Raw genomic sequence first — 16,930 nt, forward strand, 5'->3', positions numbered from 1 at the left:
CTTAACATATGCAATGGTCTAGTGACTGGCCTCTTCTGTTCCTGGTACAAGACACTCCATCTCTGGCCTCTGAGCATCTTCCCTGGCTGTCCCACATGCCTAGAATTCTCTTCCTCTTCAGCTCTGTCTCCTGGCTTTCCTCAAGTCTTAGCCAAAATCCCATCTTCTTCAAGAAGCCTTTCCCAATACCCTTTAATGTGCCCACCTGAGGTCACCGCCCATTTATCCTGTCCACAGCTTGTTTGTCCAGTGTTTGCATGTTGTCTCCCCCATTAGAATGTGAGGCTTCCCGAGGTCAGGGGCTGTTTTAGCCTTTCTCTGTATCCCTACACATAGTAGGAGCTGAATAAATGCTTGTTTATTTAACTTTACTTGGCTTCCCTTCAATTCTACCAAAATGGTAGCAGCATCATAGGGAAAAGGGACAGTGGGGGGAATTGAGGACAGGAAGAAATTCACCAGCAGTAGCAACTGCAATCCTGTCGTCACCAACACAGTTTCCATCTGTTTCCTTCTCTCCCTTTCCTCACTGCCACCCCATCTAAAGCTTGGTCTGTCTCTACTCTTGTCCTGCAAAACATTAGAGCCTAGGATTTCCTCTTTCTGAGCCTTCATTTTGTTTTCTTATTTCACTCTTCTCTAAAGTACAAAGTAAATGGAAAAAAAATATTTTAAGAAATAGTAACACAAGCAATACTAGGTCAGGGACTTTGAAAGAACGAAAACCCTAATTCGTCCATTTTCTGCTCTCCTTCCATCCCATACCTATTGTTCTTGCAAACACTACTATCTGCATTCAGATAATATATAACACAGGTAACTGAGACGACCCAGAGTTTTCACCAACCAGCTCCTTTTCCATAAAAGGACACTATGAAAGGATTAAATTGAGAAAGAAAGTTGACATATGCATGGGGGGGGGCGTGGAGGTGATGAGGGCAAACTCTGAAAAGGTGATTTAATCTCAGCCTACATTCCAAAGTCAAATACATTTTGTATATTATTCACATCTCCTCTCCATTCTATCAGTGTGGATATTCTAATTTCCCTCTTATTTTATTCAATTTCTGTCTTCTAAAACTAGGCTGGCATATGTCAATTGACAAAAAATTGAATGTAAAAATCAGCATAAAAGATATCATACTGGAGAATAAGGAAGACTGGTCAAGCAGCAATAGAGAGGATAAGAGACAGGCAATGAGAGTGTCAAGAGACTTAGAGAGGGGGCAGCTAGGTGGTGGAGTGGATAGAGCTCTGGCCTTGAAGTTGAAAGTACCTCAGTTCAAATCCGGCCTCAGACACTTGACACTTACTAGCTGTGTGACCCTGGGTAAGTCACTTAACCCTAAATGCTTCACCAAAAAGCAAAAAAAAAAAAAAAAAAAAGAGAGAGAGAGAGAGAGAGACCTAGAGAAAGACCATCAGCATGCTTAGGGCATAACCCAATGCAAGATTTACAGGTAGAGAAAAATTGAACAGGATGAGAAGGCCCTGGTGGATTTCAGTCTGCGTCATTAGAGAAAAGACCCATGTTGATGACATCACAGATTCACCAAAGTAGTGAAATATGCCAAACAACAAAACCTTAAGGATATGTGGTATGGGAGCCATATGGGGTGTGTGTGTGTGTGTGTGTGTGTGTGTGTGTGTGTGTGTGTGTGTAAAAGGCACTGAATATGGAGTCAGAACATCCGGGTTTGTCTGAGTCCTAGTTCTGACATTTACTGGCTTTGTAACCTAGACCAAGTCACTTAATCACCTTGCTTAGTTTTCTAATCAATAAAACAGCAATAATACTTGTGTCCCCTACATCACAGGGTTGTTGTGAGACTCAGATGAGATAAAATATGTAAAGCAAGACGTAAACCTTCAAAAGTGTCACATGACATAGGCTATTATTATTACAAGTGTATAATCTCCACTCACATCCTACTCCCAGGTGACTCTGGGTTCCTAAAGGCAGAAGGGCAGGTGCTAATAGCACAATCACTATCACATGGGGAAAGGAGGGTCTGTGAAATTTGGGGACATCAAAAAGACAGTCTTATACTTGAAAAGGTAGGGAGGTACTGGATTAGAGGAAGGGCTCCACCATGTTGGGTAAATGGGCTGGCACTGACAAAGACTGACACAGCACACGAAACGTAGGACCACTAGATGTCGCCCCGTCACTGATGATGCCTGCTCTTCTGGCCGCCGTGTTTCATTTTCCTCTCTAGAGCCTTGGACAATTCATTATTAATTAAGAGTATTTATCATGTCCTCCGTAGCACCTGTGCATACCCAGGCCTAAATTTTCTTATATTATCACAGGAGTTGCACACCAGATGGCTAGACCCAATAGCAAGGTAGCATTTCATTACCTGGCATGGAATAAGCTTTTTTTTTTTCCTCTTCCCTAATTCCACAATGAAGTAATAATCAAGGACTAATTTGAGAGCCTGTAAGACTACAATAAGGAGCAGGCTGCAGAGTAATAAAAGGAGAGGGAATGAACTCACATTCAAGGACTGGGGATGGGACCCCTGCTTGATGCAGCTACAACTCAAATCCCCACCGCTCACCTCTCCTAAATCAAAATGATATGAGCTTCTTTATAATTTCATTAAAACTTCCTTTCTTCTGAATGCTGGGGAATTTGGGCTATTTAAATTTTCTGGTTGACTGGAAGACTGCGAGGTTCGTCTTGTTGACAAACTTCCTTTATGCGCTTCTGAAAGCCTCAGATGATTTTCCTATTTTGGCAAGTTACAGCTAGCTTGTATATGGGCACTTTTAAGATTTGCAAAGCACTTTACATATATTATCTCATAACAACCCTGGGAGGTAGGCGCTGTTATTATCCCCATTTTACAGATGGGAAAACTGAGGCAGAAAGCAGTTTAAGTGACTTGCCCAGAGTCACACAGCTAATATGTGTCTGAGGCCAGATCTGAACTCAGGTCTTCCCGATTGCAGGCCTGGCACTTTGTGCACTGTGCCAAGTATAGTATACTTCAATATTTTGATTGGTTTGTGATCTTATCAATGTGGGTACTCCCTCCAGTGTTACAGATTGCAATCTGTCTTCACTTTCTCATCTTGTGCAACTCTTGTTCATGTCCTCCAATATGTGGGGGTCATCTAGATTTCTTGATATTTTGTGAATACCACTGGAGTCCTCCCCCCACAATGAATCATTCGCTATCCCATTTCAATTCAATCGAATAAACATTAAGTGCCTACTGTGTGCCAGGTATTGTGCTAAGTGCTGGGTATATAACAAGGAAAAGGCAATGCCTGCCCTCTAGGAGCTTACAATCTAATGGGGAAAGTCAACACAGAAAACAAAGCAGAAAAAAGTGGCGGTTGGGGGCCACCAGGGGGCATGATTTTCTGTAGAGTGGAAAGCAAGCAGAGGCACTGATGGAAAATGGGGAGTTAGCTGGAAAGCTCAGAGACCTCTATAAAGGAAAGCTTTGGGAAGGGTCTATGGCTCCCCCTGTAGCCCTTCAATTGGAAGGGAGAGACAACTGAGAGACCTGAGAAGGTGCTGCAAATAAAAAGCTGAGTCAATCTGCATGGGGGTGAGATTTCAGGTTATCAGCTTATCCTGGGGAGCCACGATGCTCCATGAGGTGGAAACCAAACAGAGGCATTTATGGCAATGGAAAGTGGACTTGTCCCATGACCAGCTCACCTCCTTTTCTAAGAATGCAGCTCCCCAATGACCATCTTTGCACCAATTATCCTGAATAATATTTTTGTGAGTGATATGTTGCAGCTTTCTCCTATATAACATGAGCCCATCTGCCTCCCCACTGCCCTTTCCTCACCTGTGAAACCAGGATTTTGTGGCATCGTCAAAAGTATACTGGTATTAAAAAAAAGATGGGCTTTTTTTTGGGGGGTGGAAGGAGTGTCTTGTGTCATGAATAAACACTTGTACAATTCCTTGGAGATGAGCATGACTGAATCTTTCTTGTATAATTCAAGAAATTGCAAGGTCTCAGAATCTTCATTTTCAATTTAACACTATTATATTAAAATTATATAATTATATTTTATATATAATTTTATATTATAAGATTATTTTATTATAATTATAAATTATAAAATAAGTTAATACTTAATTCAAAACTAACCAACGAGCACATTTATTAAGGGATGAACTATGGTATTTGGCACTGTACTAGGAGTTGGAAATAAGAAGACAAAAAACGAAAATCCCTGCTTCCAAGTAACTTATACTACTGAACATCACTTTGAAATCCATGATTGCTGTATAAAAGTAGAGATGTAAAAGTTGTGGGGGACTTGGTTAAATTGATGCCGAACTCGGAAGATACTGTACAAAGTGTGTGTGTGTGTGTGTTTGTTTAAGTTCATGTCACCGTTTCTTCTTATCAATGGTCTTTTTCTGCTAAGCTGAATGGACAAAAATAATTCAGTGACTTGGCTTCTGGTTGGTTGGGGACTGGTTAATAGAAGTTTTACTCTTGTGGAATATAGCAAGTATAGTGGATAGAGCGATGGATGTGGGTCAGGAAGATTAGGGTTCAAATCCCACCTCAGACACACACTATGTGACTCCGGGCAGGTCACTTAACCTTGATGAGCCTTAATTTCCACATCTCTAAAATGGGATATATAGCAGCCACCTCACAGGGTTACTGTGAGGATCAAATGAAATTACATATGTAAAGTGCTCTGCAAACCTGCCAGTACCACCTAAAGGAGCTGTTACTATGGGATGGCAGTGTTCAGGTGTGATTAGGGGAGAGCAGCATGATGAACCGGAAAGACCGCTGTACTTGCCTGCAGGCAGAAGACCCAAGTCTCTATGTGACTTTGGCCAACTCAAGTGACCCCTGAGATTCTCAGCTCCCTCATCTGTCAGATGGGAGTGATGGACAAGATGACTTCTTAGATCTTTTCCAGATCAAACTTTTTTATGATTCAATGGGAGGGGACACAGCAAAGTGGTCCTATCTATTATTTCTCGTGGGGTAGCTGAGAGTGCGTAGAGTTAAGAGCCACAGAACCTGGGTTCCTCTCTAGGCTCTGCAACATGAACCATATGATGGAGGACTAAACAATTTCTTCAGACTCCAGTAACTTAAGAAGACCTCCTGAAGGAGGAATTATGTGCTTGAGGAAGGGGGATCACAGCTGTTCCCGAGGAAGAGAAAGCAAGAAGCCCAATGACGTGATGGCTTTATTAATTAATATTACACAATGTTAATTCTTAGAATTCACTCAGCACTTCCCCGTCCCCAGCACCCTCCTTGCTCTGGCACAGTGCACAAAACAACCCATGGGCTGGTGCTTTTGTACTCACTCAGGGGCTTTCCTCCTGACGCAATCTCTGCTGTAATACACTGCCCCTGTTCTCCTCCAACAGCCAGAGCACCTCAACTCTTCCCAGCCATGTGTGGAGACAGACAGCACACTTTGCCTGGACAAGCTCTTAGGTGAGAGAACCCGAAAGTAGCAGAAACTCTGCCCTGAACATCCACTCTCCTCTCTCCTCAACCTTAAAAAGGGGACGCAGTCTGCTAAGAAAACTAAAGAACAGAGAACTCTGGGGCAGGGAACCAGAACATGGGGACACACCAGGCCTGAAGGAAAGAGCACTGGCGTCCATTTGGGCCCAGTCCTGCCTTCCCTGAAGGTACTCGGGGGAAGGTCTGAGCCTGGCGAAAAGTAAATTCCCCAATGTAGGAGGAGGCTGAGACAGTTTTGAGTTCATCCCTGGGGGTAAACCTAACATTAAAGGGGAAGAAGTCAGGAAATTAGTGACAGGGAAATAAATGAAAGAAAGAACAAAACTATCAAATATTTTAGGAGGGAGAACATTCAAAATGAGCAGATAAACTAATAAGGGAGATACTAAAATTAGCAGATGACCATCAAGACAACTATGAGACTGCAAATGTCTCTAAATAAACGTTGTAACACAAAGGAAACTGAGCCAACACCGATAAAATACAGAACCCTGTGGACTCCCAAGAGAGAACGGAACTACAGTAGGATGTTCCAGAGTGGTCCAAGTGAGAAATCAGAATTTTGAGAGAAGCAAGAAGGGAACAAATGGGGGCATTTATGACTTACACAGCAGAAATAATTAGCAGAACAGAGAAACTTGAATCCACAGGGGTAAGACTTTCCAAAGAAGCAAAAAAGGAGAACAGACTGGGAATACAAATATTCTGAAGTGAAGGACAATCTAGAAGAAGAAAAGCAAAAACAATAAAAGAACATACGATCTCTATACAAGCAAAACACACTGATCTTGAAGATATGACACACAGAGACAACGTAAGGCCTTAGGATCATAGGGCTCCCATCAGAACATGACAAGTAAAAAATGTGACCACTACAGTGCAAGAAATCATGCAGGAAAACTGCTCAGAATTTCTGAATACAGAAGAATGTACACATCTCCTTCAGAAAACAAAGACACTATGCTTCAAATTGGTTAATTTAATAATTCTGATGACAAAAAATAACTTTGCAAGCAACCAGGGGAAAGACCTTCATATTTAAAGGAAAAGATTACAATATCACAAAGACTATTCTGCACCCACCAGCAACCACGGATGGAAACAGAATAGTATATTCTGAAAAAAAGCTTAAGATGCAATCCAAAATAGCACAACCTGCAAACTTGAACCCAATCGTCTCTGAAAAAAGATGGACGCTCGCTGCTGCAAATCTAGGCTCTGCTGCTTATCACCTGCATTGCCATGGTTGTTGTGGTCATCGTGGTTTGTCCTTTGCTCTCAAAGAGGACCATCATCAGGAAGACGATGCCATAACTTGCAAGTGACGTTGGCTGTGCAAAGTCACCAGCCTCGCTTTCTCCTCCAGAGCCATCTGAATCAAGTGGCCAGACAGAGATCAGGACAACACCTAGGTTCTACTCCCCGTGGAGATTACTGACCCTAATTCAGGCCGATTCACTCTGCTGAGGGTATGAGATTTCAGAGCTAGAAGGGAATCTTGACCACCTCCCCACTCCCCACCTTCCCCAGATGGAGAAACAGAGGCCCAGAGAGGCTGCCTTGTCTGTCTATCTTAAACTTGATTCCATATCACCAACTGCCTATTGGACATCTCCCATTCAATATGCCCAAATCAGAACTCATTATCCCCTCTCCTAACCAACCCCAACTTGAAACTGCCCCATTAGAATCTTAGAGACATAGATTAACGTTGTAACCGTCATCTTATACGTCATCTGGGCCAATCCTTCTCCTTTTACATAGAAGTAGAACATTAAATGACCTGCCTAAAGATCTAAAGTAGTAGTAAGTAGGAAATCCAGGATTTGAACCCAAGTCTTCTTACTACAAATCTAGAACCACTGCACCAGTCAGTATTCTTCCCTCCCATGCTTCTAGTCATCCAGGTTTGAAATCTTGGAGTCAACTTTGACTTTTCCCTCTTCTTCATGCTCCCTCCCCCCCAACTCCCAGCATATCTAATCAGCTACCAAGTCTTATCAACTCAGCCTCCATAAGTGACCTCCCAGGCATTCCTTCTCTCCACTTACCCTGCTGCAGCTACTGACTCGGCCCCCTAACTGGACCCTCAGCTTCTCATCTTTCCCTTCATTAATTTATCTTTGATTCTGCTGCTAAAATACTCTTCCTACAGCAATACTCTGACTATGTGCCCCCACCTCTCAGGAGTCTTTGGTGGGCCATTATGGGATCACAGGCATAGAGATGGGAAAGACCTCACTTTATAGTCCAGTGCCCTCACTTTATGGAGAGGAAAGTGAGACCCCAGGAGCTTAGGCACCTGCTCAAGGTCACGCTGATTTGAACGCAGGCCCTCTGATCCCAAATGCATTATTCTCCCCACTGTGACCTCATCTCCTCTAAATAAAATGCAAGCTCCTCAGCTAGACACTTTACAGTCTAGCTCCCATTGGCCTTTCAAGGACTATCATACACTACTGCCCTCCCTGCGTTCCTGTAAATAATTATTGTCCAGTCACTTAACTCAGTCGTGTCTGACTCTTTGTGACCCCATTTGGGGTTTTCTTGGCAAAGATACTGAAATGACTTGCCATTTCCTTCTCTGGCGCATTGTACAGATGAGGAAACGAAGTCAAATAGCATTAAGTGACTCACTCAGGGTCACACAGCTAGCAAGTGTCTGAGTCTAGATTTGAACTCAGGAGGATGAGTCTTCCTGACTCCAGGCTCAGTGCTCTTTGCACTATGGCACCACCCAGCCGTCCAAATGCCAAATTACTGTTTCTGAAACACAGCCCTCTATTTCCCACCCGTCAGTGCCTTTGCAGAGGATGTCCCCATGGCTCTTCTCCACATCTCAGAATCCCTAGCTTCCTCTGGCTTTAGCATCCCCAGCTGTGGGTGCTCTTTCCCTCCTCCAATGATCCTATACATGCTGATCTCTCTGCCTCCTCTAACCTCCTTTCCTTCCCCATCTCTGCCTCTCGGCTTCCCACAGACCCAGCTCAAATTTCACCTTCTACAGGAGCTCTTCCCTGTCACTCCATCTCGTGCTAATGCCTCCCCTCTGAGCCTACCCACCACTTGCATCGTACACATCTAACATCTATCTACAGTTATTTACAGGTTTTCTCATCCATCAGATTTTGAGCTTCTTGAGGGCAGGGGCCATGCTGTTGCCTTTCTTTCTGTCCCTAGCACACAACTGGTTCATAAATGCTTGTCAACTGATATTTTCACACACATTATGTGGTTTCACCAGCCATGCTGTGAAGTAGGTATGGCTATTATTACCACCTACTCTATTGTTTACCAAGACCACCCCACTATTTTACAGCTGAGGAAACTGAAGTTCAAAAAGGGTTAATTAACTTGGGCAGGGAGCCAGAGGCTCAGTCCTGATTAAGTCTGGTTTATCTGGATCCAGATTGGTTGTGGACAGACAAGTGGGAGGGGTAAGTACCTTCAAGCTCCATGGCCAACCCAAGGCTTCTAGCATAAAAGGAAACCTGCCAGAAGCCAAGAGAGATCACATCGACTGAGGTACAAATGCAGCATGAGCTCACCTCTGATGACAAACTGACTGAACATTAGCACCGAGGAAGATTCTGGTGAGTTACTTTTTTCTGTTTCTACAGCAAGGAAGTAGGATGGAAAGCGAGGTGCAATCTCCCCTGTCTATCCTCTCACTATGGAGGCTGTTCCGTATTCCTTTCTGCCTCCCTTTTTCCGAACGCTCTAGAACAGTCACTCAAAATTTAATAGGAGTAAAAAGACAAAAATAAAACATTGCTTGTCCTCAATGAACTTAACATTCTAATGGAGGTAAAAAGTGGGGATACAATAAATATGTAAACAGATTATGTTATAATAAGATAATCTGAGGACAAAGCATTAACATCTAGGGTAGGTGGGGTCAATCTGCAGGTCCAAGAACTTGTTTTTGTCCAAGAACTTTTTTTTCTTAAATTTCTGATAATTATACTTTAGGATAATTGGCTTCCTTTGTAACCCTATGATTTTTTTTTTGATGCAGTTAAAAATATTACCCTGCGAAGGGGTCCATAGGCTTCATTAGACACCCAAGGAGATTTACATTACACAGAAAAGGTTAAGCACCCCTGAGCTAGGGACGTCAAGAACAGAGTCACATAAAAGAAGAGCCCCTGGGCTGACTCTTGAAGGATTAAAGATTCTGAGAGGTGGAGATGAAGGGGCAGTTTAATCTAGTTATGGGGGGCAGCTTATGCAAAGGCATGGAGGAAGGACACAGAAAGAGCTGACAAATTAAACCAGTACCAGTGAGGAAAAGAGGAGACTGTGGTAAGATTGGAATAAGCACCATTCTTAAACCTGGTCATTTTACTATGATTTTCTAAGACACCAGCCATAATTGGAAGGTCTTTCTGATTACTGAGCTGAAGCACTGAATTTTTTGGATCAATTTCTCAGGTGAGGCAGGTACATACACAAACTTGAGGGAAAGGTGGGGGGAGTCAGTGGTGGATCCGCACAGGACAATTAGAATGACTATGAAGTAAGCGCGAATTCAAATGGTGCCAGTGTATGGAAAGATTTAATCATCAAATGAAAGAAAACTCTGCAAGAGTGAGCTAAATGACAACAGTGTCCTAAGTTTTGCTTTTAGAAGGGGGCTCATGCCATCACTACCGAAAAAAGGAAAATTAATCTTCTGTTCCTTTCCAAAACAACATACACTATCCCATGTCATTTGGCACTACAAAATGCTACTTGTGACTAAGAAAAAAAAAAGAGACATCTAGCCCGACTCAGACCTTCTGTTATTAAATATTTCATATTCTTTTGCCAATGAGTTGCGCTATTCCAATATGCTTAGCTGAACATAAAATACTAAAGACAAGGTTCTTCCCATGACAGAGAAAGTTCACAGTAGCACTAATGATAATAGCTTGCCTTCATATGATACTTCATAGTTATGTACGTCATCTCAACTAACAGTCCCCCAAACTGTGGGACATGGATAGGGAAAGTTCTATCACATCTTCTTTCTCTTTCTCTCTCTTTCTTACTTTCTTTCCTCCTTTTTTCTCTTTCCTTTTTCCTTCTTTCTCTTTCATTTTTTTCTTTCTTCCATTTCTTTCTTTTTTCCCTTTTCTCTCTTTCCTTCTTTCTCTTTCTTTCATTTTTTCTTTCTTTCTTCCTTCTATTTTTTCTCTTTCTTTCTTCCTTTTTTCTTTTCTTCCTTTCTTCCTTTCTTTCAGAGATGGGAAAACTGAGTCTTAAGAGGGGTAAAGTGACTTGACCATGGTCACATAGTTATAAGAGGTTAAGCTAGGACTCACACTCAGGTGTTTGGACTCCAGACACAGTGGTAAAAACTAGGTGTGAAATCAGAAGCTTGAGTTCAGACACTTAGTAGCTGTGTGACTATGGGTATATAACATCTCTAAGCCTCGGTTTCCTAGTCTGGAAAATGGGAATAATTGTATTAATAGTACTGATTTCTCATGGGCTATCATGAGGAAAGTACTTGGAAAACTTGAAAGTATCATAAAAATATAAGCACTTGGAATTGTTCCTCCAGAGCCATCTCACTAAGTGCCTGGTACAGATTGGGAGTTTAATAAATGCTGCTTGTTTGACTGATTGAAATTTAGGATTTAAAATATCAGATACTGTGTCTGGTCAGTATAGAGTCTCATAAACTAATAAAAATGAAACGCAACAACAGAGTAGATTAGAAGGAGGTGTGGCTTACAAAACCCTCATTTAGCCAGTCAATATTTTGAGAAACCCATCAATTTTGAGAAAACCAATCAATATTTTGAGAGAAGTTGAGATAAAGACACTTGCTACTATAAGGATCCTACTGGATAGAATGGAAAGAGACCTGAGCTAGGAGTTGGGAAACATAGGTTTGAGGCCTCACTCAGTTTGATTCTGGGCGAACCAAATGACTCTTCTGGATCCCCGTCTTTGTATCTGATCACTCGGGCGCTTCGTGGCTCTAATATACCACAACGCTAGGATCCAAACGCCAAAAAGGCATCACACAAAGCGGGTCCTCACTTGCTGCCCTTGTCACAGCAGTTCAACAGAACAAGAGCTGTCCTTGGTGCAAGAAGGGGATGTCCCTGCTACCGGACTCTTCCTTGCCAGAATATTCGGAATCGACAGATTTTGCACAAAGCTACTATTATACAATGAGCATGAGTGAAAGAAAAGGGGAAGTAAGGAATAAGCACTTATTAAGCGCCTACGATGTGCTAAGCATTTTACAAATATTATCTCATTTGATCCTCACAATGAACCTGGGAGGTGGGTGATGTTCTTATCCCCATTTTACAGCTGAGGAGACTGAAATAGACAGAGGTTAAGTGTCTTGCCCAGGGTCACACAGCTAATAAGCGTCTGAGGCTGAATAAGAATTCAGGACTTCCTGACTTCAAGCCCAACACTCTAGAGAGGAATTAGGAAGCCAGAATGTAGGAAGAGCTCTCGGCAAAACGGTGAAGTAGGCAACATTTGGTCTTTGATGTCCTCCCACCACGTCTTTCACTGCCTTTTGGTCCCCCTCCCATCCCAATGGCCTATTCTGGGTCCCATTTCCATAGTACCATATAATCTGTTAAATAAATCCCAGTGCTATGCACAGTACCTAGCACAAAGCAGATGCTTAATGAATGTTTATCAATTGACTGATAAATCCTCTCAACTTTGGGTTGATAAAGGCTTAAGGTATTACCCCTGGGAATATTTCGGTTTCAATAGAGGGAGCTTGAAGACAAAAATCTTCAAGATCTAAGAATTTAGTCTCTAATGGTGGAATTCCAGGTACTATGTCAGATAATATGTATGACATTTTGGGTTGGGGGAGAATCCTAATACCCCTCAAATCATACCAGATAGGTGTTCTAATCTTCACTCAGCTGCTGGGCATTTTGTGACCATGGGCACCTCTGTGCCTCAGTGTCCACATCTATAATTTGAACCCTTAATTCTACTTAATTGCCCTCAAATTAAATCAAATATACCCTTAATTACCCTTAACTCCATTTAAAAAAACAAACACTTTCAACAATATTCATGAATTCTCTTCAAACTATAAAGTTTGTATTGGGCCTGCCCACATTTGTCAGAGCTGATATAGAATGTCCCTGAACTATGAATTTGGGGTAGAAAGGTCAAGTGAACAGAGGTATTCGAGTAGCAGCATGTCTGCCAGAAATGTTCTCATATGATGGGCTGAGCCCATGCTAATTGGTGAATTTAGAGCACCAGGTGAAGCAGGGTAAATCAAGTTAGATAAAAGCTCACAAAATCTTTATTTGGAAAAGTTGTTACTGAGTGGCTTCATACATGTTATGGATACCGAGTATCTGGGTGATCACGATGAATCCACAGTCCCCATTTGGCTTTTCGGGCTTGGATAGGAAGTAGGATAATGAACATAACAGAATTTCTGGGAGATGGGTGGGGGATGGGAACTGTGTTGCTCCAAGATGTATGAGGAAAATTCTTGTCTAATTTCAGGTGTTGCTACAAAGAGAGACATGGAAGACTATGAATACAATCCCGATGTCTGGACATCGTTAGAGAATATCAGCAAGGAGGAGCATGAGAATTTCCTGAAGTTCAGCAAGATCTTCCTACCCATCACATACTTGCTGGTGTTTTCCTTTGGGTTGGTGGGGAACTGTCTGGTGCTGGCAGTCTATATTTTTTGCCAGAAGGCCAAGAGTCTGACTGACCAACTTCTTCTGAACTTACCTATAGGGGACTTGCTGTTTATTTGTACTCTGCCATTCTGGGCTTATGCCACCATTCATGAGTGGGTCTTTGGGCAAGTCACGTGCAAGATTGTGCTGGGGATGTACACCTTAAATTTCTACACATCCATGCTGTTCCTCACCTGCATCACCATTGACCGCTTTGTTGCAGTAGTTCAGGCCACCAAGACCCACAACTATCAAGCCAAAAGGATGACTATAAGAAAGATTCTCTATGTCACCATTTGGGTAGTCTCTCTATTGGTTTCCATCCCGCAGTTCAAGTTTGCCAGGGTTTCTCAAAATAACAAACAGGTCTGTCACAATGAAGAGGAAGAAATTTCTACTGTGGTCCTTGCCATCCAAATGACAATTGGGTTCTTCCTGCCTCTAACAGCCATGATCATCTGCTACTCAGTCATTATTAAGACCTTGATACATGCCAAAGGGTTCCAGAAGCACAAGTCTTTAAAGATTATCTTTTTAGTCGTGGCAGTGTTTGTCATGACCCAACTGCCTTTCAATCTCATTAAGCTTATCCGCACCACGAGTTGGGAGTATGACACAGACCCCCACTTCCACTATGCCCTAGTGATAACAGAGGCCATTGCTTACCTACGGGCCTGCCTCAACCCTGTGCTGTATGCCTTTGTTGGGGTGAAATTCAGAAAGAACTTTTGGAAACTCATGAAGGCCCTCAAGTGCCCCTATGCTGCAGGGAAAATAAGCCAGTATCAGGCCAGCGATGAAGCCTCTAAAAGTTTCGTTGCTTCCAACAATGCTCAGGCCACCAGCATGTACCAGCTGTAGCACGTGTCCACGATTCAGACACATAAACAAGCATCTATTAAGTGCCTACTATGTATGTGCCAGACACCGTGCTGAATGCAATTATGGGAATTATTCTGGCAGCTTACAAGACAATGACTTGAGTGGGATTCTTGCTTGTAAACTCTGGATTATCACCAACAAGTGAGTAAGCACCATTTTGCTGGGTATCAAGGACATTTCTATCATAACAGATCTTGGGCTAACCTGATTCCTTCCTTGAACATGAGCTGTTGCCCAAACCTAAGCTCAGTGATCATAAAAACCAAAATATAGCAAGGACATTCCCCCAGCTCCATGTGCTTTGTGAACTGAGAAGCAATGGGTAAAATGAATGAACAGGTAAAACTATTCAAATCCCCCCAGCATCACTGCTTTCTTCAAGACCAGCCTTTGGGAACTGGATGAAACAGATAAAATGTCACCAGTAAAACTATGGACTCCATGGTTTAGGAGATGGCATGTAAAGCACAGACCATGAAAATGAAGAGTGGTCCAGGTCTCTGGGAATGAAAGGAAACGAGAGGATAACTAAGAGACATCAGACCGGAGGCCTAAAAACGGACATCTTCTTGTCTCCCTTTATGTGCTGCCCTTACCGGCCCCCTGTTATTCCATTTCCATGCTCCCAGGAGTCAGTCTGCTACAGGAAGGAGAGACCTCGGTTCTCTTAGCAGTGGAGTGATGGGCTCTGATATATGTGGGGAAGTCCAAGACCAACTTTATAGTTTGAAGAGAATTCATGCATATTGTTGAAAGTGTATTGTTTGTTTGTTGTTCACTGGACTTAAGGGTAATTTGTGAACCTGCTATATTTCTTATACATAAAATTAGATTACAAATGCTTATTCTAGGTATGTGAAAAGCACCTTTTCATTATTATGGCCAGATCATAATAAAAGGTTGTTGTGTTTTGTTTCTTAACTATAACTACTGATTTCTTCATAAATCTTTTACTCTTTATTTTTGCCCAGAGCAACTGAAACGTCCTGGAAAAAGGTGATTTTTGGTGTTTTTCGAAGGTTTTGTAGCTCAGTCTACAGGAGACTTAGATACTACTGAAATTGAAGTTGTGCCTGCCTTAGGAAAATCACTCGGCTGCCATGATGTCAGAACCCCTGCATGTTACTGAATGAAATGAGGGCATTTGCTTAATCTTTAGAATGAGAAAACTGGCTGAAGTGTGTCTTTAAATGGCGTATTTCAAACTTATTCATTAAATTATAAAAACATACATTTACTGGCTTATACATGTCTCAGTACATAGATATATTGATAGCATTTATATATAATCCTTTAAGGTTTGCAAAGCATTTTACAAATATCTCAGTTTATCCTCACAACAGCCCTGCAACATAGGTGCTGTTACACTGTGTGATGACTGACTATGTTGGACTTAGCATTTTTCAGCAATGCAATGATCTGAGACAATTCCAAAAGACTTACGATAGAAAATGCCATCCACATCCAGAGAAAGAACTATGGAGTCCGAATGTAGGTCAAAGCATACTATTTGTTCTTTCTTTTGTTGTTTTTTGTTTTTATTTCTCATTGTTTTTCCCTTTTGTTCTGATTCTTCTTTCACAATATGACTAATGTGGAAATATGCTTAATAGGATCATACCTGTATAGCCTATATCAGATTGCATGCTGTCTTGAGGGGAGGGGGGGAATTAAAAACTCAAAATCTTATAAAAGTGAATGTTGAAAACTAAAAATAAAAAAATAATTAAAAAGATGCTATTATTATCCCCATTTTACTGATGAGAGAACTGAGGCACTTGCCCAGGGTCACACAGCCTACGTATATGTCATAGGTGAGAGGCACTAAAGACATCAACCGGTCCATTAAAGAATTAGACTCAATTAGCATATGATGTGTTTCCCTACTTTCCCACAATCCCAAATATTTCTTCCCACCTCTTCAAACATCTCTCAGTGATGAGAAAGGCCCATACACAGAGCCCTGCAAACATTTCCTGCCCCCACCCTCATCCCTCTTCATCAACGGGGGAAAAGCAGTTCAGCCATGTTTTCTTCACCCTTCCCTTCCCCAATAATGACTAAGCAGTACAGTCTAAGCAAGTCAAGACTCCCGGTCGGACGGCGCCATTTGTGTACAAGGTGGTTTTAGTGGTACCCCCAGGGGCTTGGACCGGCAGGCAGTTGGGTGAGTGGTGGACGGCTGGCTGGTATGAGGGTGGGCTGCGTTGGGGAAACAGACAAACGGGCCTGGCATTCTGCATGGGCAGAGCAGGCGACAGGACTGTCAGGGAAGGATCCCCTCCTTCCCCCAGTCTCCAGCCTCCCCAGATCTGCAAAAACACCAACATAAACCTTCTCTACCTTTTTCCAGTGCCCAGTATGTCTTTAACAGGGGACAAAGCCTTTCATTCCACAGTGAAGGGGAAGGATTAAAATGCAGACACCCCTGGGAGAGGTAACAACAACAAAGGGGCTCGAATTAGTGTCTGTGGGTCAGGGATCTTGTATGTATCACAGATTCCACACGGAGGCTTTGCTGCCTGCCAAGTCAAATTCAAATTCCTTTGTGTGGCATTCAAGGCCTTCCACAATCTGGCACCGTCCTGCCTTTCTAGCCTGATCTCAGATACTTTCCTACGTTCTATGTCCCTGCCAAGCTGGACCGCTCCTTCCCTGCAGTGTGCCCTCTGCTGTCCAGCTCCTCTGCCTCTGGCCCTGCTGCTCCCTGTGCCTGCAAAGTCCTCCACCCCCTCCGCTCCGCCCTGCCTTGAAGCACACCCCCAGCGCTCCCTTTCCCATGAAGCCCCATCAGGAACAACCTTCCCCCTTGGACCTCACATAGAGCTTTGCTCTGCCCTCTCTACTGCCTTTATTCCATAATGCCACAGCTATTTATTG

At 42.7% G+C, this 16,930-nt stretch overlaps 2 protein-coding genes across 7 annotated transcripts in view; one reads left to right on the plus strand and one right to left on the minus strand.

The window, feature by feature from the left end:
• The window catches only part of FYCO1 (FYVE and coiled-coil domain containing 1), a 103,117-nt gene that overhangs the window by 20,368 nt on the left and 65,819 nt on the right, over nt 1-16,930 (minus strand). The gene's annotated exons all lie outside the window — the stretch shown is intronic.
• On the plus strand, nt 8,878-15,394 carry CXCR6 (C-X-C motif chemokine receptor 6). The gene is made up of 2 exons (XM_027872203.1): nt 8,878-9,079; nt 12,984-15,394. The coding sequence occupies exon 2, from the start codon at nt 13,004-13,006 to the stop codon at nt 14,027-14,029; it is 1,026 nt and encodes a 341-aa protein (XP_027728004.1). The 5' UTR covers nt 8,878-9,079; nt 12,984-13,003; the 3' UTR covers nt 14,030-15,394.

Source organism: Vombatus ursinus, unplaced genomic scaffold (assembly GCF_900497805.2).
Source record: "Vombatus ursinus unplaced genomic scaffold, bare-nosed wombat genome assembly UNPS02014799.1, whole genome shotgun sequence".
Lineage (NCBI taxonomy): Eukaryota > Metazoa > Chordata > Mammalia > Diprotodontia > Vombatidae > Vombatus > Vombatus ursinus.